The 27,950-nt window shown below is 37.3% G+C and overlaps 2 protein-coding genes across 2 annotated transcripts in view; both read right to left on the bottom strand.

Moving 5' to 3' along the window:
* Positions 1-59: 59 nt before the first annotated feature.
* LOC146136805 (START domain-containing protein 10-like) lies at positions 60-13,960 on the bottom strand. Its single transcript, XM_083395308.1, has 7 exons — positions 13,739-13,960; positions 13,169-13,316; positions 11,390-11,508; positions 10,746-10,863; positions 9,198-9,250; positions 1,436-1,569; positions 60-417 (listed from the first exon to the last, which is right to left on the bottom strand). Exons 1-7 carry the CDS (start codon positions 13,895-13,897, stop codon positions 318-320), a joined length of 831 nt encoding a protein of 276 aa, XP_083251434.1. The 5' UTR covers positions 13,898-13,960; the 3' UTR covers positions 60-317.
* A 6,070-nt stretch (positions 13,961-20,030) lies between these two features.
* LOC146136803 (protocadherin-16-like) overlaps positions 20,031-27,950 on the bottom strand; it is a 94,902-nt gene continuing 86,982 nt past the window's right edge. Inside the window, exons 48-54 of the mRNA XM_083396255.1 lie at positions 27,180-27,384; positions 26,207-26,414; positions 25,198-25,318; positions 24,303-24,462; positions 23,374-23,479; positions 22,460-22,671; positions 20,031-21,753 (exon numbers count right to left, since the gene is read on the bottom strand). Coding sequence (XP_083252381.1) covers positions 20,719-21,753; positions 22,460-22,671; positions 23,374-23,479; positions 24,303-24,462; positions 25,198-25,318; positions 26,207-26,414; positions 27,180-27,384 — 2,047 coding nt within the window. The 3' untranslated portion in view covers positions 20,031-20,718. The remainder of the gene's footprint in view (positions 21,754-22,459; positions 22,672-23,373; positions 23,480-24,302; positions 24,463-25,197; positions 25,319-26,206; positions 26,415-27,179; positions 27,385-27,950) is intronic.

Here is a 27,950-nt window from a genome sequence, read left to right as displayed (position 1 = left end):
AAAAGCATCGAATTTGGAATTATAAGCATCGAATATTTCATTAAAAAGCATCAAATTTGTTATTAAAAAGCATCAAATTGGATTTCCTTTGCCAAAACAGCAGGAAACGTTTCTAGTATTCATCGACGACCGCCTTAACCTGCTTCAGAATCCAAAAAAAATTTTTTAACAACAACAACAACATAAAGCAGTCAAGCGAAAAGTGATGGATACGCTTAAAACCGTGTGGAATTTTACAGCTACGGCTGTGCCTGCTTCGAGTCTAAAGGGACTAGAAGACAGAAAGGGTCAAGTGCGAAAGGTCAAGAGGTCACATTTTACGCTTCGTCGCCGCTGATTGGGTCATGCTGGGAGTCCCCGTTGTGACCGTTTTCTTCTTTTAACCCGGTTTCGTCGACGATATCACCTTTGTCGATCCTGAGAAATATGCGAATATTTACTGTTTTTACGTCAGCTGTCAACACTACCTTAATATAATCTTTTTAAAATCGTCTGTGAAGGAACGCCTCAAAAGTTTTTTTTTTGATTTCTATTATTGTAGTTTAGTTAAAACGCATTTTAATTTAGGTTTTAAGTTAAACATAAAAAATTATGTACATTACTTAAGTCTTAGGGTAACAAGACGCAAAATTACACCATAGTTACATAACACAAATACACTACCTATCTAAACACATAAACAAACAAAAGCAAAAACTCAGCTCGTTGGCCCTATGTCCTATCAAGCTCTATGTGTAATAATCTTAACAGCACATTACACGACGTGACACTAAGACATCGAACATGTTCTGCAAACAAACGGGTTATAAACCATTTAATCTAAAGAAAACAAATTACAACTTAGGAGTGCCGACGTCATCAGACAAATATTGGTACCCGCATCGTTGGTGATGCGATATGTTGAAATATAACTATTTACCAGGCAGACGAAAAACTCCAGCATGACGTCATAAATTGTATTTAACAGAGTCCAGCAATGCCACGTTCGAAATTTTATGAAAAAATTAATATTCATCATTTAAAACGTTGCTTTTGTATTTTTCAGATATTTAAATAATGAGCTGCTCGTTTTATATTACGTCACAAAACCTAAATTAAATACGAGTTGCAATTCAATAATTATTCACTACAGTAATTTAGCCACGTGTTTAGGTTTAACGCAACTCGTATTGTATCCGAACCGGAACTTTATAAACCGGGTTTGAAACTAAATTTAGTAGAACTGGAACAAAACCGGAACTTTTGAATTGCTCCGAACCGAAACTTTAAAAACGCCCTGCATACCCACGCTCGGCGCCTATGGTTTCAGGTGCGTCAAGGGGTATCGGTTTGGGCTCGCACTTTTATCCCAAAGTCTCAAATTTTAAAAACGAAGTGTATCGGAGATCCGTATCACACAAAACCAAGCATTTAGATTATTAGTAAAGAAACTAACCGCGCCGAAAGCTGCCCTTCTTTGGCCATGGGGAGCCTGCATTGCTCAGGTCGAAGCCAGGGCTTGAATTTAGGATCGTTCTTGTTCTTCCAAGCGTCGTACTTGCGCGCCGCCTTGTGGATGCGATGAATCACCTGCACAAGAGGGCGGTATAGAGATAATTTAAAAGCGGCATCCAGTAGACAACGTCGCCTGACCCAATCTTGAATTGATTTCGTGGTTATACAATTACGCCATTTAGCCATCGTGATTCGTATGCACACAGGTGTAAAGTCCTAAGCGGGGGTGTTACAGGGGCCGCGTAAAAACAGAAAATGGTTTAAACTCAGCAGTGTTTGTCAACCCTCTTTTCTAAGTATACCAACAAAGCTTTGGCGACTCTATTTTCTTCGCTGCGCTTCTTGCAAGCGAACAAAACATAGGACACCAGCATATTTTTTTGTTCATTAATATAATACGTTTTGGGTACACTATGCACGGATCTGTAGTGTAGCTTGATAATGAATTGCAAAGCCAAAAAGGTCGAGTAGATCGACATAATCTTGGATAAGACGTTTTGATACGAGCTTGTATCATCTTCAGTTAATGTGCTGTACGTATTGCTTCCTTTATTATCTTAATAAAATAACCAATCTCAATATATCTAAGCATGTAAACTACTTCATTCGTCGAACCAACCATGTCAAATGACGACCCAATTTCCGGTCGCCACCCATAGGTTAAAAACACTGGTATAGGGGACCGGGTCCATAAAGTAACCTGGATACACACAATATATTTTTCAACAAACCGTGGAAGGAACTTGAAAAAAGTTAAGCGTAGAGTATTTGTATGTTACCTCTCCGCAAAAGAATCGTTAACAAGCAGCCCAGTGACGTTAGAATTTAAAGGTTGAAGGAGCCAAAAATATGCTAAGCACTTCAAGCTGTAACTATATACCGCTGTATTATCGCTTGACTGATGTTCAATGGAAACGGTTCCGGGCCCGATTTCCAAAGGCATTATCGCAAAGAGGACAAAGTACGTTCAATAAGGTTCTGATTGCTCTGAGTCACAAAGCCATAGCTAACCAGATTCGATGGGACAAATATAACTTTGTTGCTCTGTAACGCAAATCTCACAAAAAAGTTAACTGAAACGAAAATTGCTTAGTTTGCCATAAACCTGCTAGGCTGCCGCCTAATCGATTAGAAGCCTTTTTTCACAAAAAAAATAAGTATTCTTTCTAGGTTGTAACACTTGTAACTTTAAATTTAAACAAACACTCATAAATTTATGTCTTTTAAACCGTTACGGAAATGCGATTTCACATTTTCTTTTCATTTTTAAGGGCTTAAATATTTGTAAAAACTGTAAAGTTAGTACATTAGGTCGCTGCCATCGAAAAAAAAGGATTTTTAGATATGAAAGACAAAAATCCAGACTGTGATAAGATTCGAACAAACAGTTTAAGTGGGAAAAATACTAAATTGGTAAAAAGTAACATAATCAATGCGTAATTTTATGAGACATTCTATATACCGGTAGTAGCAAAAGTACAGGCAAGACCGTTTGGGTAACTTTCAAAGCACTTTCGATCATTTAAAATATAAGTATGAGTGGTTCAGTGCTATATTACAGACAGCACGCATTAATTAACAATAGAAAAACCAAATTTTGTCATTGACCATCTGACAGACATTTTGTCCTCAAGCGTGAAATTGTAACTGGCACTAACATCACAAACACGTGTTGCGGATATGATGCAAGGTGAAAAAAATAGCTTGTAGGCTGAGAAATACATTTTCCTTACTGTTATGAGTGGTTCAGTAATATACCACAGACAGTGCGCATTAATTAACCATAAGAAAACTTATACTTTGTTATTAATCAACAGACGAACACCGCCATGTCACTTGTAGATAACGCAAGACAGGTGTGACTTTTACCAGTCCGTACGTAGCAGCAGGTTAATGGCCATTAAAAATTAATGCGGTCGTTAAAATGTGCGACAGAACACGTGTAAGTACAATGCGAAGAGATGAGCCGCCAATTATCACGCGTCGTCGCTGCTAATGGAATTGACAGATGTATTGAAGCGAAAGGTCTGCTGACAAATCCCAGAGGCAGGCTCGCATAATCATAGAAATTTCTAGAAACACATCGCGTATATTCTGTGATGTAGGCTAGAGGTCACCAAACTACGACCCTCGGGTCAGATCCTGCTGGTCAGTTGGATACCTATTGCCCACAGAAAAAGTTTGCTTAATTATCTTAATAATCGATTAATAACCTGTTTTTATCAATGGAAAGTTTGTCGGAGGTTTGTCGGAAAAGATAGATTTTTAATGTAGCATATCTCTTAAAAAGATAGATTTTTAAATGTAGCATATCTTCTCTGGGTAGCTGTCTCATCACCAGAACAATCAAGAAAAGCCTCATATTCATAAGGGACTTTATGAAACAAAACTTTACCAAAAATTTGATGAAACTACATAAAACTGTTTTTCAACATAACACAATATCAATTTTCGGTGGTTACTGGTACATCCGTTTTTAATGTCCGGTGCGATGCGCTGTGCTTACACCGAGATGGATACATATGTGTATAACACTGTAAAAAAAACATAATCATATGGTGAAAGATGTGTCTTATACCACACGAAAATACGTGTCAATTACCAGGTAAGTTTATTGCGGGACCATCAAGAAATACGATTTTCAATTTATTTTTGCATTAAAATCAATATGTCAAGAAAACTTGTAGCACACTTTACAAAACAAGTTTTATCGGCTGCATGTGCCCAAGGCTACTTCCTTTGTTTACAAAACTCTGGCCAAATTAACTGTGATAGGTTATAAAACTGGCACACAATAGTGCTTTTAAAATATGGAATAAAATTTAATTTAAAAACCATCTTATGACTTTGATATTAAATATATGAAATTATTCTCCAAAATAAAAAAATAGGCTATAGCAGTGTTTCTCAACTCTTGGGTCGCGAGAGCTAAATTGCGTCGCAAAAGCTTTGCTGTTGTACTTCTGCCTAATATTTGCGCCGCCGCGAAAAAAGGTTAAAAATTATGGAGCTGTTCGAGCATTGCCGCTGCAAGTTTATATAAATAGCGTGTGTTAATCCACACTAAAACATATGGCATTTTACCTCATAAAGGAAGTTGTCACACGGATAAAATACCACGCAGTGTTGGATCAAGTCCAGGAATTTTTAAGAACGCACAATACGGCTGACAGGCCAACGAGCTTCAAAAACACATATTGTTGTACCTGGCGCCTATAAAGTCTTTACTTAGACCAGCGGTTCTCAACCCGTGGGCCATAAAAACATTTGAGGTGGGTCACAAACTAATTTAAAAAAGCTAGATTTAGTTTCATTTGTGCCACTATATTCAATTTTACAGTAATAATGGCTTGGGGAGGAATTAAAAGGAATGTAAATTTATTGTTCAGCCGCAAGTGTCTCACTAATGCACGGTTGAATAAATAATCTGTTTTGAAATTTGTTCTGCGGTATTTTGTTCTAAACCTATTTTACAGTTTTTTCTTTCATAAAACTAATGGGCCAAAGATCTTTTTTGCAACGCAAATGGACCACGAAAGAAAAAAGGTTGAGAACCACTCACTTAGACCAATCGGTTCAATTCAACATAGTTTTTGTTACATTCCGTACATAAGGCTAACGTCAAGTTTCAATTAGCATTTTGTATTTTGTAGAACATAAGGAATACGGATGGCGTCGCTATGACTTTTCAGACTTGATTTCTTTTCGGGTTTTTTTTCAGAGGAGTTTTTGGCACTTGGTTCGTAATGAATCAGCAAATAAACGTCTTATTGCAATTGGATTTATGCCTTTTTTGCCAAGATTTATTAGCCAATTGCGCTGTAGCATTAGTGTATTGAACCGTAACATTAATGCAAGCGAAGTAGTATTTCGTGTGGCCAGTATGACGCAAGAGAAACCTCGTTACCAGACTACACTTTGCCGAGTCAGCCGTTTCGAGTGCGCCGTCCGCGCCAAGCAATTAAACTTATGAATATTTGAAAACACTTCGCCGCGGCTTGGACGAATAAAGGTCAACGCGTTAACGCAATGGCGCGTCTTTATACTGATGACGGATAGCAGCCTTCACGAATCCCGCATCGAATCGTTCATAACGAAGTTATCTTCCCCTGTTTAGTTCGGGGAGCCCGTGTACTGTCGCCACAATACAGGATAGAGGAAATGCGCAGGGTCGTGTTTCCTTGACGTTCACCAATTCGGCGAAACCACAAGGCACAGAGAACGCCGCGACCTTTGCGATTGAGTAAATATTATTCAAACAATTTAATGGCAAATGCAAAAAGCTAGGATTTTTTTGTAAGGCGCTGTTTTGCTATAATTTGAAGCAACTCAGTTTTCAATGCTCACTAAATCATAAAAAGTGGAAGCTGCAAAGAGTGTATTGACCGACTGTCTGTTAAATATTAAATCTGACCCTCGAGACAGATGTGTTTGTCGTACCTTTCATTTTTAAATACGTCTGTTAAAAGACGAATTAGCGAACTGGTTAGTGGCTGGGTACAACAAGACTCGATTAATCCCACACGATTTACCAACACGCGCGTGGCATTCGATTTCGAATTTACAGATAGCGAACAGCCTTTTGGTTCCGAGCGTTAATTTTGCCGGGGAAGAAACAGCAGTTTGAGTAACATTTCGTGCAACCCATTGACGTTAAGTTGCACGAAACGAACTTACGTACAAAACCAATGCGAAAGATAACATAAACATATTTTGGCTTAAATAAATATGCACACACACATATGTGGTTTAACAACTGTGATTTGGCCTTCTGAAGCTGCTTTTTGACCAACGATTACGGCTTACGTATCATTAGTATACCGAAACTCATTGCAGACTCATCTAATCTGTCGATCAAAGATGCAAGCAGGACAGGCTAGAAAAACAACTAGCCTGCAGTGAGGTTCGGGCTCACAACCTCAGGTCATACCGGGACCGTCGCTCTATCAGCTGAGCAACACAGGCTCAGCAGGGAACGAGTCGAGAAACAACCATACGCCGATGCTTGCTACATTCTGTACAGCCTACCCTGCTAGCATCATTTATCGACAGATTCGGTCAGTCTGCAATGACTTTCGGTGTACATATGTTGGGTTGTGGGGGAATATTGCAAACCAATGTTAAACACAAACCAATGTATTTTCTAGACATTTTTTGTGTGCACCAGAATGGGTGGCCGCCTTTTTTTATACAAAAATAAATATTTTTTTCCCGAAAACGTTTTTAACCGATTGAATCCAGCGTTTTAGACTGCAGGGCCAAATCACTAATATAGAGCTGAGTTCTTCCAAAGTGCTGAGGGTTTCGAAAAGGTCGAACCGCTCGCGCTTTGTTTGTGTTACGCATAAAAGGTAATCGTACCAGTGATTATACACCATTTTCTGAACCGCTAAATTATTCAGGGCGTTCATTTGTCAGCCGAGAGGTTATAGAATTCTCCCCGGTGTACACACGTTTGGCAACAAATTACTCGTTTTTTTGCAACCATTCACACTCACTTTTGGCAACAAACCACAAGAAAATGCCAGAATCGAGTTTTAAATATCTTTGTTACAAGAACGATGGCAAGATTTCCCCGGAAGGCATAAGATGTCGTTAGAACGCTACTTGACTGAAATATCCGAAACAGCTGTTTTATGGAACAAGAACCACTTAATTTGCTAGTTTTTTTGTCGTCCAAATATCGAATGGAAGCCACAGATCAATAGATTGTGAAGTGTTGCTACCGACACCACGTTTGTTGTTCAGTATGCTGGAACCGTTATATGTTGGAGCTTCACGCCACATTAGGTTTGTGTCGTGGAGATTAATTTTTCTTTTTTCCGAGGTGGCTAACAAAATCGATGCGCGAAAGGAAATTTGAAATTATTATAAAAACTAGAACTCTTATACCTTGTCCAAACAGAGACACCAAGGGTATCAAAAAAACCCAAAACATCTTTATTTAAAAGAGCAGAATACTATAATTACACCTAGACCATAGAATCGTAAAATAAACCTTTTGAATAAACTGTGACGGGTATAGAGATCTTCGTACCACAAGCTACAAATATGCCCACAAGTACAGTTTGATCAGACGCTGCGCTTATCTGCTTTAACAGTGTGTGGGGCGGGCAGACATATGTGCAGACCTCAGCGGCGCGTTCACGGTCAAAGCGCCTGCAATATTCATGCGCGGCTCACAACTTTGCAAATTGTAACCCAATTTCGCGCGACGCTGGAAATGAACTAAGAGTAAAATTAAAGGCAAAAATGCAGTTGGCACATTACATGCGAATTTTAAAAGGCTTTGCGTTTACATGTGCTTTACGAAAAATCGTACAAATTCTGTCAGTATTTCTTAGAAATAAGGTCTATAATTTTCTAAGATGCAGATTTAAAAATAGGACAACTATTTTTAATATGGACGGTATGTCAGTCCTGTTTACATACCACCTACGTCCTGATGTCTGTCATTGTCTATTTTTAGCAACCTATGATTAATATTTTGATGAAACAAAGTGATTTCAGAAATACTGTGTAGTTTGAGTTCGATTTATCACCCAAGAATTATTTCACAGATAAGCTAAACAGCCAGCAAACAAACAAGTAACCTGTGTAGTTTGAGTTCGATTTCTCACCCAAGCATTATTTCACAGATAAGCTAATCAGCCAGCAAACAAACAAGTAACCACGCCCCAAAGAAAACATATGGCTAGCACGTTTCTACGTGAGAGCCTAAAATAAATGCACGCTAAAATTAAAACAACTTAAAAAATGTCGTATTTTGTTAATGCCAATACAGCCGCAATTGTTATCACTATCAGCTACATTTTACGAATAGTGAATTCGGGCGTCGGCAGGGTGTGACTTTCGGTAACCTCGTTATGGGAAACTAACCTATGTATAACCTAGCGTGTTTGTATGCATTGGGCGCCATTTGCACCGCTCTAAACGTAGCAAACTTTGCATAACGCAAAAAGCTAAACGAATGACTTGACGGGTCCCTTAATAATAGGACTTTTTTTAAACCTAAAAAGTTTAAATATCCTGCAACCTATCCAGAGTTGATAAATTGTAAACTATTTAGAGCATAATGGTTAAAAGCTGTAAAAATATGTAGTAAGAATATAAAGCCTCTAAATAAGTAGGTAGCATTTTGAACGTTTGTTTTCAACATAGTGGTTATAAACTATTTATCACCCGTTCGTAAAGCCGTCCGAACTATTTTACAAGAAAACAAGCGTACAAGAAACACAGCCTGTATTAGCGTTGGTTTCACTACAGGCGACAAAGTAACAATAGGTGAAAAGGCTTTAACAACGTTTCTTTTGCTATTTATAAGTCTTAAGATCCACAAGAACCAAAAAGGTTTGAAAAAATCTGAAACCGCACTTCATTAATACTGCAGTTTCGCCAAAAAACGGTATCATGCTGCCAAGCAAAAACTGAGGATGTCGTTTTGGACGTAACTGCAATATTCTGTCCTTTAAAATGTCGTTTTAGATATTTTCAAACCTTTGTGGTTCTTTTGGATATTATGACAAGGACAAAAATACAAATGGCAGTGAACAACTGGTAGTGTTGCAAATCTAGATCCGAATATAAACAACACGAATAGTAGCATTATAATTTGTTCACCTTAAAAGGCTTTTATAATTTGTTCACCTTAAAAGACTTAATTTATGAAATAAAAACGACGTCAAGAACTAGTTTTAACTTACGTTCGGCGTAAAATATTGTGCCACCTTGTTCACTACCCACTTTGGAAGGGCGCCTGTAACAAGAAAAGCCAATGTTAATTCGGCGATAGCGGAAATGCAAGTTGAAAAACGCTGCCAACTGACACAATTACTGCATCATGGACTGGCTATAATATACTATACAGACTTGATGCGACAATTAGATAATTATAGTTTTCTATTTAGCGAGGTGTGCTTCTAATTCTCATTCTAATCAAATGGATGAATTACCTTTGTGCCATAGTTCTAGTTCTAAACCAATATTGTGTTTGTGACGAACGTGCAACTTTGACCAGTGGAATTCATAAGTTTCGCACACAGAACAAAAATTTTAGTCACGCAGAAAAAGTGATAATTTTTGGTGTCCTAATTTTACCCATTCATATTTCAATGAAAACTATATGCGATTATTTCATTTTTTCGCGCATTCGGTAATTCTAAATTTAAATCGGACTTAATCAAACCGAAAAGCTCTCATATTGATCGTAATCTGATTCAAAATGCTTGGAATCCAAGTCAAACCATACGTGCTTTGGCATTGTCAATGTCACTGCGCTGGTCGTACAGCAAGAACGGCGTGCAAATGTATTACACTGCTGTAAAGCGTTAATCGCAACATCGCTTCATCACTAAGCCTGTCAAAACGTCCGAGTGGGAATTACATCGATGGACATATCGCTGCGACTAAGCGAGATTTGGCGAGTGTTTCTGCCTGTTTTAACGCCCGCTAAAATCTCTGACAAGCAACCAGACGTGAGTGATTTGCCATTTCCCGTCGAAACCGAAACATTTTTCCTGCGCTGCCTCACTGCCCCTATTACAAAGGCAAGCCTGTAGTAAAACCGAGCGTCAGCTAAATGTCCTTTAACTGGGCCACGCATGGCCAAACACTGTTGTGTAAATTTTAGGTATAGGCTGTTCAACAAATCGACTGAAGTTCAGGCACGGTAAAACCGAAGTTTCAGTCTCCAATCGCCACAATTTAAAAAACTCAATACTTTGCGCAAATTCAAACTGTGGTTTTAATAAAAATAAGCCCATAATATTCAATAAAATCGACATTTCGCAATTTACGAACGTTTCAGCAATAACTCATGCAATCATCAGTGTAAATAAGGTGTTGTGTTTTTATGATTGTTGTGTTTTTATAATTTTTTATTTGATACGTTTCAGTGTAATAATCAGAATTGTTTTCTTTGGAATAACAGAATCTGTCTGAATCTTAATGGCGAAATCAAACGATTCTGGTTGCACATCAATGATGAAGATCAAACTAAGTACAGAACTTAGTACAAACTTATTTTTGGTTCTTACTAAGTTCTGTACTTAATTTAATCTTTACGTTTCAGTGTACTGTGGAATTTTCCATACAAAACATTCTAATTTGGCAGCATGATCACTTAGAATTTAGCACTTTGTGTCACCTAAAATGTTAAAACTGTAATAAAAACATATTAAACAGTTGGTGATAAAAAATCATAGTAAAATAAAAAAAATTTTAGCAAAAATATATTAAAACAGCTTTCTTACCCCTTGGATCAAAATGTGTTAAATATGTAAAGTCGACCGAGTTTGGCCCAGTTGGCCGAATGTGGTAACCGGTCACAAGCGATATGGCTCTCACCATGCTGCTTTTTGGAGGGTAGTCCTGTAAAACGACAAGGTAGTTAATTGAGTTTTTTATACCATTAACTTACGTTATAATAAAACTTTTAACAATAAAACTCAAAGTTTAAAAACCCAAGTAAAACCAGAATAAGACATTTTTTATAGGAATATATATATATTGCCTTTGCTGGCATCGTGAGTTCCTAATTCAAACCATTCACAATAATCGTTAATATATACGTGTGAGCAGAACAGTGATCAACATGCACTAAACCTTATGCCAATGGTTTTCGATTCCATAACAATACGCCCTTGTATATTATCAATCTTTTATGCGTGTTATTAAAATATAATTTATGCACTAGGACAGGTGAAAGGGAAAGGCACTTGTCAAAAGAGCACTCCACCCTTTAAAACAATTTCGAATGACCAGTTATTGAATTAGAACTCACTGCCATTAAAGATTTCAAAATCGATATTCAAGCGTCACTAACTCAACACCTACGAAGTTTGTCACAAAGTAAACAACAAACTGTAGGGCCTACTTCATGGTGTTTCAAACTTACTGTGTGTGAGACTGACTTGTTGATCATGATGTACTCCTTTGGTTCTCTCATATTGGGATATGCAATCCAAGAGCAAAGAAAAAGGATGTCTCTTGGCTTTACGGGTGTTGGACATTTGACTAAAAAAAATTCAAAATAAGTTTTAAGGTAATAAAAGCAAAATACAAACATGTGAATCAAAAACCGAACGTACTAGAGTAGGCATACCTAATAAAATAATTTAACTCTAAATTTTTTTTTTAAACCATTAAATCTGCAAATTCGCATATATCTTTGACAATAGTCCTTAACCCAAATGGCTTTAAAAAACAGAAAACACATGTAAGTTTGTGAACTATATAGTCATACCCTGTTCTAGCTAAGCCCTGGGGTGTGTAAATTACATTTATTAATATTATTGTATTTACAAGGTATTGCTATATATATCCATTAAAGCCATTAGAGTAATTGTTGTGACTAACACTGGTTGGCATAAAGGTTATATAAAGGCAAATCCCATTAGGCTGAAATAACACAACAAAGCAGATTATGTCATTATAAACAAATAACAAGAGATATCTTGGTGATTAAGAGATTTGTTAAGTAATTATTTGTGCATCTTTATTAACTGTGCTGGAAACATGGGGTTAAATATTGCTTTAATATTGTCATATAGGTAACACTTACCTATTTCAGCTCAATTCGGTTTATAAATAGAGGCTATTAGGTTTGTAAGTAGTTGTCTTAAAAATACATATTATTAAAGTTGTGGAACGTTTATCCAAAACACTAATTAATCACAAACGTTGTATTGTTTAACGTTAATAAACGCATAAACCTATATGTAATAAACACTAATTAATCACAAACGTTGTATTGTTTAAGGTTAATAAAAGCATAAACCTATATATATGTGATAAATTTAGTTCATTGTGTTACCAGTAGTCGCAATATATTATACAATTGGTGGTGAAAAATCAGAGTGAAAAAATTGCCACTATGAGTATATCTAAGAAAAAATATTTCCATGAGGGTTGTATAAAGTAGTAACCATGAAAATTTATCTAACCTTAAAAATGCTTGTTAAAATTTTCCTAACCTTCAGTAAAAGTATCTATAATAAAGCAAGTAGCTATAGGCCAGGCGTTAACTTCCGAAAAAGTTGTGATCAACAGTTCTACCTAATCCCCGGTTCCAAAGCTTCATAAAAAATTAATGATGTAATGTCATAACATTCCAGTATAGGTGCCAGAATTTTTAAATTCCAGGGCATTATTTTCTAACCACTTCTAAATCCCTTTTCAATTACACAAAAAATGTGAGTTCTTAGATAAAAGCTTTTTGAACTGTTGCATGTTATTACTGAAACAAACCATTTCACCTTTTAGACTTTTGGCCAATAAGGCTAGAAAAGTTTCCATTAAAATGAAGAAAAAAAATTAAACTACCGTATACTTTAAAAACATACTTGGTGGGTTATGGTTTCCAGTCTAGTTTGTAATTAAACACTTTTGGTAAACTAAAACTGTGCCACAGCCTACAGGAATTAATGTTGCATATTGATTAATAACTTTAGAATTTCAGGGCGTCTAAAAATGCTCTGCACAACAACATTCGACACCTAGGAATTCAAGATTGCACTAAAGAACAGCCAAAAAGTTATTTTAATCATGCTAGTTGAGTGTTACTTTATGTTTGTTTATAATATATATATAAATATTGGAATATTTCAAGATACCAAATCCTGGTATTTGTTTTTAAAGAATGAACATAGGGAAAAGTTGAGCAAAATTTTCATACCGGCATAGTAGGAAACAGTGTTGTTTACGCACAACTTGCAAATTTCTTTCATTTTAATCATATCATGATCCCATTTTTGGCGGTACTCTGTGTCGTGGATAACATCAAATATCGTTGCGGCAGAAATGTCGCTAAATGAAGACATTGCCTGGAAAATAAAATTATACAGGAAACTTTAAAATGGGCTTTAAATCTGTAAAAGTCAGCCTCGTAATCTTTAAAAATACAAAATAATATTTATGTAAAAAATTGCAGCCAAATTATTGACAATGAGAACAAAAGTAGTCTGATATCAAAATTTATAATATAAAGTTTAATTTATAGTATTAGTTCAAACCCTGTTAGAAAATTATGTTTATATATAAATAATTTAGAATAATTAATGACCAAATGTTCATACTTATATATTTAGTAACATGTGTGCAAGGAAGCTTTTTTTAATTGCAAAATTAATGTTAGTTGCATGTGCATAGTTCAAGGTATATCGTAAAATTATCCTAAAAATTGTTAAAAGCTAATCTATAAATTAAAAACTCAATGCTTTTAGAATAGCGAAAACTTTATCCTTACCCTTAATAGCTTGACATTTGAGTTTTCTTGATTTTTGGTTGCGACATTTATATTCTTTTTGCTATAACAAGTTGTCCAGCCTTCGCTGCTTTCACACATTGCTTTAAAACTTGAGAACGATTCGTCATCTGCTGGCAGAACCACGTCGTCCGAACTCATTATGAAGGTAAAAAAATTCTAATTTGGTATTCCCAAAACTAAAAGTTTGCAACTATGGCAAAATACAACTAAATAACAAAGGCATTTTATAAAATTTTGTAAATTTGCAAATTTGCACTATTGTACTCTTATAACAAATACAGCAAAACCAGAAGTAAAAAAGTAAATACTTTGCGTAATACGATCTGTTAAACATCACAAAGTTACCAGCAAATATATAACTGATATAACTACTTTACAACTACCCTGATACTTTATGGGAATTTTAATAAACCATGCAATATGTATTTCCCGATGCCACCTTGTAAGCTGTGAAACCGCACATTTATGGGAGAGATCAATAAAATTAAAAAAAAAAAATTGGTGGTCTAGATTCTACCACATTTTCGTCAGGGGGGTTTATATTGCTAACAATAGTTGGGGTAGGGAAAGCATAGGCTGCCCAACTTTGAAATTCCGGGGCGCTGTTTTCAACTAAGTGCAAAACTGCTTTTTAAATACAAAATGTGAGCTCTTAGATAACAGCTTTTGTGATGTTGCGTGCTATCACTAAAACAAACCATTTCTACTTTATAATTTTCGAATAGCACCTTTGGGCTAAAAAGTTGCCATTAAAATGGGCAACAAAATTTTACGTATAATTTAAGAACATGCTTCGGGGGTTCTATGGCCTCATGCCTATATGGTAAGTTTAAACAATTTTGGTGAAATAAAACTGTGCTATAGGAATCAATTTTGCACTTTTATTGCTAACTTCGTCAAATTCCAGGGCATCGATGCCTTGTCAGAAATTTAGGACATCTAAAAACGCCCTGCACACACACGTTCGGCACATATGAGGGTATGAGTTAGCGTTTGTGTTGCATTCTGAGTTTTGAAATATAACATTTGGGTTTGAGTTAAACAAAACTTAAAAAAAAAAAATTAAAGAAACTTTTCAAGTTACATAGCAGTGTTTGTTTATCCTAGGCCCTAAACAAAATAATCCATATTTTGGTACAGCACTTTATCAATCAATATAGACCGTTTTAAATAATCAAACGAGCAAGTTTTTTTCAGATCTGCCTCAAATAAAAAATCGCAGCAATCTTAAAAACAAAGCAGGAGCGCTTTGTTCAATCTTACGCTTTGCTCCCAACCTTAATTAGAACTGACATTTTGGTCTATCACACGACACTTATTAATATCTCATACGCATTAATGGCGTCAAACCTATTTCAACTTTGAGCAAAGCTACGTGGAACATTATGACGTACAAATGGCCTGCTGTTGTTTACATAGTAACGTGATCTAAGAAAAACGACTGGAGCATGGCGCGAGGTCAGCAAACCATGACCGAACGGTATCACTGAAATTTAAATGTTACGGGGTAATTTCGTTATAAAAATGCAACCGCTTTATTTTTTAAAAACTGTAAAAAAGCGGTATGAACAAACGGTTTGTGTATGGTTTTCATTTTTGTTAGCTGATGGTTAGATAGATATCTATTTAGCACGTTCGTAATATTTTTTCAGAAAATACGACAAGAAATTAAAAAAAAAAAAAATTGAGGTGCAGGGTGACGCAAGACCTCAAGGTCATCATGTCAGCCACCCCTTAAAACACGATAGACTGTATACTGCAAAGAAAAAATAAATAAATAAATCGAAAAGCAACCAAAAAAACAACAACAGAGAACTGCAGAAAAACTTCAGAAACAAAGAGTACCTATTTTCTATCGAGACGCAACCATAATTATGGCACGTCCAATTACACAAAATAAGGGGAGAGGTACAACGTAAAGCGAATGTTGCGTTGTCGCTAGGATTTGTTGCCCTAGCACAGTGGTTCGCGAACTTTTTCATTCCGTGGCCCAAATTTGGTTCATAAAACTGTTCGCGGCTCACCATGTGGCGTGAACCTTTTCTTGTACGAAATATGGTCAATTTCCAAATAAGACTTATCGCCCTGGCTAATATATATCTTTTTTAACAGACTGAACTTCTAAAGTGCACTGCCGTGTTAATAGCGTAACAAAAAAAAAACATCAGTAAGGCTACCTACCCACTGATCGATTCGAACGTATTTCGTAAAAAAATACTTTTTTGAAACGCGTAATTGTGAGTTGGCGAAACGTTTTAATTGGTAGTTGTAGGGTAGGCATCAAATTATATAGTTGCAATATTGTCAAAAATAGCATGGTCCACTGAAAATGGTCAGTAGTGGGCCACGGCCCACAGTTGAGGAAATCATTGCCCTAGCACGAGCGGAGGGACATTATATTGTCTAAAATAAGACCAGAAAGTCAGCTAAACCGTATATACATCAAAATTCGTGGTTTAAATTTTGTCATGATAAAAGTGTTTGTTATTTGCATAGTAATAGCATGATGCCCAATAAGCTTAACATCAATAAGGATTATTACATTGTTAATACGTGAATAAACCATCAAGCGAACAGATTTAAATAAAAACAACATAAACGTCAAAATAAAACACAGTTCGGAATATGACCTAAATAGAACGAATAATATTCAAAGCAAGCGAACTGATAAAGAAAAACGTGAAGCGTTGGTGAATATACCTATAGGCTACCTGTCACAAATTCACATGTAATTTTTCAGTATTAAAAATATGTGAGGGGTAATGACTATATCTGTTGCATTTCTGGACTTCTTAATATTGACTTTCTGCTATGACATTTCCTTCGGCATTTCTGTTTAAGGCGGGAATGTTTCGTTTTTTAAGTTTGTCCATCCAAACAGCGCACCTTTTCCTATCAATGTGGAGTGAATCCAGGGGTTCAATGAACTTTTCATAGGAAGTAAAAACCGGCACTAATAAGATAAACATCATTGGAAACACCACAAACAGTCAAGTAAGCCAACACACACATTGCGCACAAACAGCCAAGTAAGTCAGCACACACACATTCCAGCAACAGAAGTCAATCAGCAGGCGAGAAGTACGTTTTTGCATTTCGCCGTTGGGTTGCTTGTTTCTAGATTTAGCCATTTTGTGACTCCGTATGTAAATGAGTATGCAAGCCACAGGCATGAAAATAAACATCGAGAAGTTGAATGTGATAAGAAATACAGAAGATTGCCAAGAGGCGTCATTTGTAGAGGCGATCAGTCTGGGCATACAAACACTAGCTTCACCATAATAACCAAAAATTCCCTTTATCGGTTGATTGGGGAAGGTTTGGCTCATTAGCTCAGTGACGTCATGCCAATGAAGTGCCGCCATGTTATGTGGTGTTCTTTTATTGGCTAAAACAACCATCTGTTCTTTAAGGACATGATTAGTTTTGAAAAATTTACTTGAAAACCAAACATGAGAAACAAAATAACCTGAACTGTAATCAAACGAAGGCAAAAGGGAAAATAAAAATGCAAACAGCCAAACATATGCACATGAAATGTAAATCCCCTTTAACTCCATTGTTCTAGCGACAAATGGTTTGTACCCTTGCTAAGTTTTGTGAATATTAATTCTCGACTGCAGCCGTGATTATTTTAAACAACAAAATCCATCGCAATATAAAAAAAAATCATCCGGCCAGCCACCTGTTCCACAAGCTGGACAGTGGACACGACCAATCGGCCATGCCTCATATTTTTACTTACCGGTACGTTAAATAGAAAAATGCAAAAAATTTTCGCGCTTCGCGCGAGTCGTATTTACTTTGCCCTTATATATATTTTTGTTCTTTAGAGGGCTTCTCAGACCAAAGGCAGCATGTGAATGGTAGCTATATCGAAATGGAAATCATTTTAGCATGAAACTCTATAAAATTAAAGTTTATTCAACTTAATCCAGTTTTCGCTGATGCATTCTGTATTTTATGATAAAGGAAATCTATTAAGGCCCGTCGAGGACTTACTGAGTTTGGTTTGGCCCGAGACTAAAAAAAAGGTTGCCGACCCCTGGTTTAAAAGGTGTAGGCCTACACTGCACAGGTGCGCTCTGACGCAAAAAAGTTGACAAGGTTGCATTCAATAAGCGTGATTAACTTGCCAATTTCAAGCAAATAAACGCATTTTTTTGCGCTTCGCACGATTAAACCACGTTTTGCGCATACAAAAATAGGTGTTTAAAAGTTTTCATTTTATTTTATGACGTTATTCCTGAAAGCTTAGATTTCTACCCCGAAATCCTGGATCTGCCCCTGGTCTTTAGTAACGTGCTTATGTTTTTGGAGTAGCGCGCTTAATTTTTGGTCTGAGCAGATGGTCCCTGCCTATACGCGTATTGCTGAAAATCCACCGTACGTAATTTGGCGGAAAACAGCCTGTCGAGTCATAGCCGGACTCGGGATTCGACGAAATCGCACATTTGTCCCGAGTCGGACTCGGGTTATTTTCAACTGACTCCGCAGCCATTTGTAGCATGACTTCACTTATATTGCAAAAGTCAACTCATAGCTTTTTTTACTTTGGCTCCGTTAATAAAATATTAAAAAAAAATGTTTTGTGACACATGGATAAAAAACTAATTTACGCCGCAATACAACGAAAATGGTGAAAAATCTCTACATACATTTCTACTGTTTTAAGGCAGGGAAGTCTAGCTATGCTTTGTCGCCTGTCATCAGAAACAATTTGTTTCACATGACGGGCAATGTTGCAGGGGCGGCAGTTTTTTGAAAGGGAATCAAAATTTTACCAATGACATCGTATTCAATTAATTTTACAAATCGTGGTGTTCGCGAAGGGATTGACTTGCAATTACACAATCGAAGGCAAAATAAACTCTCGAAGCACGGAAAAATTGCGTCCATTTCAGTATTAGTTTTAAAAACGTTTGCAAACTTTTTTGTCGCGGCACAAAATACCCTGTCAATAGCTATTATAAGGCCCACTACTTTAAACAATTACGACAATATAGGGCAGATCCAGGAGTTTCGTTTAGGTTGGGTTCAATAAAAACTAAAAGTGGCGTCACAAAGTTACGTCGTAAAACAATAACAAATGGGTATGAGTGTACGGGTCACATTTGTCTCCTAGGCCTGCAGTTGTACCACGCTATAGTTAAAATAATCAGCTACTTGTATTTTTTGGTCATACTGTTTAGGTAGTAAATTAGTTACGGGTTAGAACAGTGGTTCTCAATCTTTTTAGCTTGCGGACCGGTCAAATTTTAAAATAAAGTTTGCGGACCGGTGGACCTTTAAGAACCAAAATCAACCCAAAATTTAATTACGCAATAGTATACAACTAAAACACTTTTTCGCTTTTACATACGAGTTGTAGCCTACTTTTAAACAGTTGCAGCATTGTGACGTACAATGAAGTCCAAAGAATATCATTAACTCTATTACGTCACAATGCTGCAAATTACGGAGCTGACGAAGTTCTAAATATGATGGATAGGCCTTCAACATCTTGAATTTTGCAATTGAGATATTAAATTTTAATACATTTGCGGACCGGCGGTTGAGAACCACTGGGTTAGAATACTTTTTTTCTTACATTTTTAACTCACACATTAACGTGTAACGAAGACTATATATTAGACCAGGGGTCCATGGACCCTCTTGGGGGTCCGTCCATCGGTCCATGAGGTCGTAATTAGAATGTTAGTGTATTTCTAAAAAGTAATAATTTATTCAAAAAAGACGCTAACTGTATTTAGACTCCATTTCACTTTCACACTTTTTAAACTGAAATCAGCAGATTTATAACGTATATTTGCATTGTGACGTTAATTTCTGACGTCATTTTGGAAAATCTTTTACCTACCGTGGTCCACGTGAGGCAAAAAAAAAATTTAGGGGTCCGCGGTAAAAAAAGTTTAAGAACCCCTGTATTAGATCCACGTCGGAACTTTTAGAACCAGTTTTCACAAACTTTGGTCGAATGAAGGCCCAACTTAATTTTTTAAATTGCTTATATAAAAAAAACTGAACCTTATTAAAAAAACCTTAAACTGAAACAAGAATTAAACTAAAAAAGACAAACGTTCGAGTCTCTAAAAATAACTGTCAGGATTTGTTGAGGATTTTTTTAGGTGTATTAGATTTGACTCAAAAATTACTGTCAACTACCGCGATGGCATTGACCTTCAAATTCTAATAACAAATCAGGACATCAGGTTTAATAATAATAATAAATGTGTATTACTGAAATCGAAAAAAAAAATAGTAACAGGTTTGTGAGCATGGAAAAGTGCCAGCCAATAGAGGGTAGAGCGCATTTCACAGTACAGAGCGAAACAGAGAGATACGTTGAAGACCCCGAAGAAAAGTAAAATAGGCTTCTTAAAGAAATTCCAAACCCCGCAAACTGCTGTAAAAACGACTTTAAACAAGAAAGAAACACATTTAACCTCTGTCGTAATGAGCGTCTCGACACTTGGTCAAATTAGGTAGCCAATAGGATGACTGGAACATGTTTTCAGAACAAGAAAGCGAAAAAATATTCAAAGGCAAGAGACAATACAATAGAGTTTTGCAGGGAAACCGTCATGGTCATAAAACTCGTAACAAAATTCTCGCATTGTAAATCGCGAATTTGTTTTTGCAACTGCAACGAGCTAAGTGAGTCTTAAATAAAATCGCTTCATCAAAGTGAAAAATATAGGGTCTAGCAGGTCTACTATATTTCATTAAAAAAAAAAACTAACATGAACAGCATATCACAAAAATCGCAAAGTCTTAAATGTATCGTACCTCTGTAGATAGCAGTGAAAAAATAACAACAAACTTAGATTCATAAAATAGAGCAGTATAAATGCACCAAAAAAAATAAGAGGCGATATATATAACTCAAAACAAAGAGCATATTATTTAATCCAGCAAATCATGTGCGAAAAACTAAAATATAATAATAAAGGACAAAACTACACGTGAACCATGCGTTCGGGTTGCTCGCTGGCCATGTTCGTGTCATCGGATCTACTGCGATGCACGTTGCTCGAAGTGGATATCGGGTAGTCGAGTTGCTCAGCCAATGGACTCAAAGAAGGCGAAAGACTCGGCGACATCGCAGGGGAAGTGAAGCTCGATTCGTGGCTGTTCGGGGTCCTGGGTAGAGACTCCACTGATGTGGGAACACCAACTGACCCATATGGGGGCGTACTGACCCCAGATGACCCCGATTTCGAGCCTTTAGACGAAGATGACGATTTCGCATTGGGACGCGCCGACATGACGTAAGAGTAGGGCGGGGGCACGCCGGCGGGGTGGTTTCGAAGAGGGTGAACTCCCGGATACTGGGGGTTGGGGCGCGGGTAAAGCCCCTTAAGGGGCACGTGGCCCAGGTCAATATGCGAGTCCGAGCCCCCGCGCGTCGCTATGGGAACGGGGGCGGCGATCGTACCGCTGTGTTGGGGTACGGCGGTGAGTAGGGGCGGGGGGCGGCCGGGGTTCACCGATACCACCGAGGACGAGTTACTCGCCCGACTCGCGGCGTTACTCGCTTGCTGTCCGCTACTCGCAGCTGCTGCTAGAGTCAAGGCGTGCTGCTGCTGGTTTTTGGCGGCCGCTTGACGAATAGCGGCCGATTCCTCGCGAAGGCGCGCAATCTCGGAAAAGACGCTGGACAGGGGTTGGAACTCGGGGGTCCAATCCTGTAACTGCTCCCCCGGAACCTGACCCCCCTGGCCGTCATCCAGGGCGCCCAGAGCGGCCGTCTGCAGGTGTACTGGCGCCGGGTGGATACGAGGCTCCGGCGCCGGCGCCATTTCTTCGCCGCCGCCTTGCGTCATTTCGATGACGTGCTGTGGATAGGCAGTGGTGACATCATGGTGGGGGTCAGGGGGGGTGTGGGCGGGGAGTTCCTCGGCGCCGAACTCGTGGATGCTCCCACTGCTGTCCTGTTGCGATGACGAGGTGTTCGTAAGGCAGATTGCGTCCAATGAAAGTCGGTCCATGTCCTATCCAGGTATAGGGTGTTTATTTGAGGTTGGCGAGTTTTTATGAGGATTACGTTTTTTTCCTAAATTTTTTTACCACGTTCTACATTCTTGGAATCTCTTTACGTTGCCAGGCCAACTTTTTTCTGTGTCGATATACACAGGCAAGGTGCGGCTATGGGGGGGGTTTTTCACAGTTCAAATATTAAAGATGTGGGTAATTATAATTAGTTTGAAACTTTTATTATTATTTTCAATGGCATTTGTTTCGCAAAAATCGTAATCTTAATTAAGTGTTTGCTTTTAAATCATAATCTAATTTTAAAAAGAGTTCTTTTTTTCAAAGTTTGTTCATTACTTGGTATAAGACTACCTAAATTTGGTTTGGAAATAATGAATTTAATTTTCTCTCCATATACAATATGTTATTTAACTGAGAAACTACTGCTTCCATTGAAATACTTTTGTACTTAAACTAATAATTGTATCGTTGACGTCAAACCAATTCCCTTTCAGGGTAGCTAAAATCAAAAAAATAATAAAAAACTTCACAAATAAGAAAAATTATACAAAAATTTAAAAACATAAGAAAATTATAAAAATTTCAAAAATAAAAAAATTATAAAAATTTCAAAGATAAAAAAATTACTAAAACTTTCATAAAAAAAAAAAAAGATATTTTTTTTTCAAAATATCCGTTTTTCAACAAATGTCGACATTTACTCACTTGCTGAATGCCCGAATCGGCGACCCGCGTTTTCTTGTCCGATATTAATGACGTCGACGATGATTGGCGTCCCGAAGACGATGACGTCATCGTGATGCGGTGCACTTCATCGTCCTCGGCCGATCCGTCATTTCCGGTGTCGTGTGACCTCATGATCCGATGACGTAATATCCGCTTAAGGTCGATGCTGTTTGCGCTTCCCGAAAGGTTCACTGACGAGAAAAAATGTTTGTTTGTTTAATTTTAACAGAAATAGTAGTTATTTATTTTATTTTTTTTAATTTCAAAAAACATATGATGTTTACAGAAATATCCAAGTTTTGAATTGAATTTAAATTCATTAAAAAATCTTCATAAAATGGTAAAAAACTTAATTGTAAGTTAGTATTTTTCTTTGTATTTTTCCGTTTTTTCGGTGTTACTTTGTGTTTTTTAAGTTTTACACGTATCTCTAGCCCTCCACAAATGACTTAATAAAAAGCTATGTGACGCCCGAAAATGAAATTTCTTAAGAAATATATAGTTCTTCAATAGATATTTTATTTCAAACTAAATTCTATGAAAAAAGCCCTTGCAAGTCATGCCCTTGCAAGTAAACGACGATAATGATTCAGTTAGAAACAAATACAGGTTTTTATGTTTGCATTATTTTCGTCCTTTTCGAGAGACTCAAGATCCTTTTTGGCGCAATGTATTTCTATTTATATCTTATAAAATGACTGACTTTGATTAAGACAAAAAAAAATACAAAGAATATTCCAATAAAACTATTTTAACTTTTATTTTTGAAAAAATATTTTTATTTTTTGGGGGGTATTTAAAAAAAATAAAAAAATCGTTTTCCGTTGTTTTAAAATGCGCCCAGCGGTCACAAGAGGCAAATTAAAAAAAAAACTTTATCTAATTAGTCTTACATTGATGATCCGGCGACAGTTTGTTCGGGTGCTGCTTGCTCTTTCTACCATTGGCCAATGTCACACCGTTTCCTCCGCTCATATTGGAAGACGCGTATTTCCGATTCTATAATATGGAAAATAAAACGAAAAGTAAGATTTAAACGGGTCTTTTGCATGAAGAAAATATGATTTATTCTTGGAATATTTTATTGAAAAAAGTTTAATATTGTTTTGCTTTAAAAAACAAATATATAATTTTTTTTCGGTAATTTAAATTTTGTAATACGTTTAATGAGAGGCTTCCGTCTAATATGGCCCATTTTTTGTTACTCAAAATCAAAGCAATTATTTGTTAATTTAAAATAAAATAGAAATAATTTAAAGTAGTTGAACTGATTCGGCGAAACCTTTTAAAATAGTTTTGTAATAATGTGATTTTCCTACCGTAAATTTAAAAACGAAAAACTTCCTCATAACAGCTGCTATAATCCAAACCGAATGATACAACTATTAAAAATTTATTTAAAACTTTTAAATCTCTTTAGTTTCGATTTTAAGCGAGTTTACAACACCATGCCAAAAAATGGTCACTTGTAATTTAGTAACAAACCAATACCAAAAAAAAAAATAATAACGAAAGGTATGTTCTTATCACAATTTGGTGTTGAAATTATCGAACATTTAAATACATCGGCCATTAGCGGAAGAGCCATAGTTGTTATGATGATACCGAACCAAAACAAAATAAATATCTGGCGACATTTGCCTCAAAAAGAAAAAAATAGCAACTTTAATTTTATAAGTGAAAGATAGTATTGTCGAAAGTGCCGTACGGAAATGTATGAGACAGCACTTAAAGTATCACAGTGAAGTAGATTAGGTTTTGCAATACAAAATCAACAATCGTTATATTTTTAATTCACCTAACACCCAAAATCGCCTCTCACCTTTGGGAAATCCCCGCCCGACTTGGCTGCGTTGGCGTGTTGCGCCGCCTGGTGGTGGTTCTCGTGGAAAGGAGTCTGGTCCGGGCTCCCGTCGGGCAGCATCCGGCGGTTCGAAGAAGTCTTCTTATTATCCTCATCCTTTGCGGATTCGGCCGAAGCTCTGTCAAAGGTAGCCAGTGTTACAAGTTTGCTCGCAAAGTTGCTTTGTGTTGGTTTAATTTCCAATAAAATCGAACTATACCCAATTATAGTAAAAATTCTAATTAAACCTGGGTTGCACAATATGCCTTTGTAAAGGCTTATCGAAATCAGTCAACCTGGCCAGATTATAGTGCAAGGTCAGGCTAAGCTAGAGATGTTACTTGTGTTTGGTGAATTTCCAATAAAGTGAACTACATAACTATACCCAATCAAAAAACAAAAAAGTCACATTTCGAAAAAATCAGTGCTCTTAGTGATCGAAATTAGTATTATGATTGAAAACTTTATCATGATTCGTGCCTTAAAGTTTAGTAAAAGTTGGATGGCACAATATGCCTTTGGAAAGGCTTACCAAAATCAGTCAGCCTGATCAGGATTATAGTGCAAGAAGATCAGGCTAGAAACCACTAGCCTGTGGTGAGGTTCGAACTCACAACCTCTGGGGTACATAAACATCAATTGAAGAGGATCAACAGCTCGTATTTTTGCAACTGAAAGAGTTATAATCCTGATCTGGTTGATTGAATTCGGTAAGCCTTTCCGAAGGTATGTTTCAGTGAAACTGGGTTGATTAGAATTTGTCTTCAAAATGTGCCATCTGATTAGCAACTAACGTTTTAATTGTGGTCCAACTTCACTCCATAGCCCTATATATCGGCATAAGGCCCACACAACGACACAAGCATGCTGTTACCTTGCTTTCTTGTTTCGACAATGCTTGAGGCACAGAGCGGCCACAATAAGACAGGCGACGAAGGCGATGATTCCGAACACTATCGAGAGGATTTGAGCTTCCACTGCGATAGGTGGAGTACCTAAATGGAAAACAGGCCCTTAATAAAGGCTCACAACGAAGCGGAATCTCTTATGGGTTTGAATCTGTTTAGAATAGAATGGCTGATCCACAACACAATATATAGCGTCTTTACAACATGACTTTTCGTTTGGTATTTTTTAGTCAAGGTATTGCTCATAATCGGACAAGTTTACACAATTTTAATAGCTGAACGAGTAACTTTTATGAAACGGACTTGACTTGTAATTGACTTGCTTGAACAGTACACCGAAAAGCCATCGCAGACTCGCCGATGCAAGTAGAGCAAGCCAGAAAAACAACTGGCCTGCAGTGAGGTTCGAACTCATGACCTCCGGTCAAGCCGGGACCGTCGCTCTACCAAAGCTATGCAGGCTTAGAGAGGAGCGAGTCGAGAAACAACCATACGCCAATACTTGAACATTCTGTTAGTACAAGCAACTTCACATTGGGGGATCATCAGTCCGTATCAATCATAAACACATATGTTGACTTGCTTGAATTATGACTTCTTGGACTGAAAGGTATGTTACAAGTGACTTGACTGGGACTTAAGTCAGTTCAAAATGACTTGTTTACAACATTGGGGCAAGGTGCGCGTTTCAACGTGACAAATCCCTTTGCGAGACAAAATATTGGTTCACACTAGACACGTCTGGCGATAACGTAAAACGTTTTATTTTTAAAAACGCTTTTGGTTGCGGAAAGTTGAAATATTTCAATTTTGACGCTTTTGCTTAGAAGCGAGGAAATTTACCGTTAACGCTGGCAACGCGTTATGTGACTCCAACGTTAAACGACTCCAACGTTTAATGCCAGAAAAGCAAAACGCGTCTAGTGTGAACCAACCTTTAGCCTTTAGGTCAACCTATTTCTGACTCTACAATACCTGTGATCTCTACTTTGATGTGGGTCACGCTGCTCAGCTTGGAAGACTCTGCCGTTAGAAGAAGAATTCTGGCGTTACCACTGTCCACTGCCCTGGCCATCTTGATGACCCCGGTGGACGCGTTGACCACAAAGTATCCGGAAGACGACTCATCAAGTCGGAAGTGTACCACGCCGTCCGGTCCCGCGTCCGCGTCGCTCGCGTTCACCTGTGACGTCACAAAAGCAAAGAGTGAATAGCGGTTGCGCAAGTTGTCGAACTTTAATTGCTAATTAAGATTTGAAGTTTAAATTTGAAGTTCAAGGATTGTTAAATTAAGTCCAAAAGATAAATTGTTGGTTTAACAACCCTCAAGAACATATTTGGTCAATTTTTTTTCATGCATTTCCAAAATATTATAGTTAAATGTTGCAATATATGTTTTAAAAAGTTTTTTTTGTAAAAAATTGTAGTTAATACGATAAAGAAATGTTGCTTTCTCCTGATTGACCCTATTGCTGCTGAAAATAAAATTGTAGTCAGTGGAAAACTCTCCTTAAGTCGGACAAAACGTCGCCATACGCCTATTATTATGGAGTTCATAAGTCCTCAAAAAATCCCCCCTGCAATTACCGAATCGCTTAAACCAGGGGCGGGCAATATACGCTCCGACGGGATTTTGAGCGGCCCGCAGACAGTTTGTGGTCTTACATGATAATGTGGCCCGCGTCCACAGTCTGCCGCAATCCCCCTCTACTTCAGCAGCTAATAAAGTAGATTACGTTAATCAATTCATTAAATACTGTTTATGATCTATAAACTTAAAGTTTACATTAAATACGATATATTCCTTGTATAGATGGATAATTACACGATTAATGTATTGATTCAGGAATTCGGCCCGCCAAATAGTTCATTTTCCCATATTTAGCCCACCGACTGCAGAAGAGCTGCCCCTAGCCTAATCCATCATTACGCAACAAGGCAGCCTTACCTGTCCGACCACGTAACCAGCTGGAGAGCCATAGGGCACCGTAAAGACGTATCGGGGATTCCCCTCCACGTAGTCGGTCTCGAAGTGCGGCGGGTACTCGTCAAGGGGAAGCACCCCGATCGAGACCTCGACGCTGCGCGCCAGGCCTGACGCGTCGGCGGCCTCAATGTAAAGCCGGTAGACGTGGCACTCTTCGTAGTCGAGCCTGGGTGAAAAAAAGTAAAAAATTAATTATTATTTTTTTTTCTGGGTGAAAATTTTTTCGGGGTTAGTTTGTGTTCGTGGGTTCGGCAGGTTTTCTTTCGGCGAAAGGAGGGAAAGTTTAATCTTTCCGTAACGATACTATAGTGCGGGGGTTCTTAAACTTTTTCACCGCGGACTCCTACTTTCTTTTGCTTCGCGTGAACCACGGTAGGCGAGTTTTTGTGAAATGGAGTCTTAATACAGTTAGTGAAAAACAATTTTATTTTGAGTTGAACAGTTTTCTTAAAAAATTGATTTACTTCTTAAATATACACAAAATTTCAATTAAGCTTTCATGGACCCCCTAAAATTAGTTCACGTACCCCAAAGGGGTACATGGACCCCAGTTTAAGATCCTCCGCTTTAGTACAAAATAATAATCTAAAATAAAAAAAATGAAAACAATAAGGCCTGTTTTTGCCTAAAAACATTTTGTTAAAAATGAGCCGAGGCCCGGATTAAATTGCTTGGCGGGCCGAATCCTTCATTTGAAAAAATGTTGAAATAAGTTCACTATTTGGAAGTCTT

Source organism: Ascidiella aspersa, chromosome 8 (genome assembly GCF_963924565.1).
Source record: "Ascidiella aspersa chromosome 8, kaAscAspe10.2, whole genome shotgun sequence".
Taxonomy (NCBI): domain Eukaryota; kingdom Metazoa; phylum Chordata; class Ascidiacea; order Phlebobranchia; family Ascidiidae; genus Ascidiella; species Ascidiella aspersa.
This window is presented reverse-complemented; position numbering and strand designations above follow the sequence as displayed.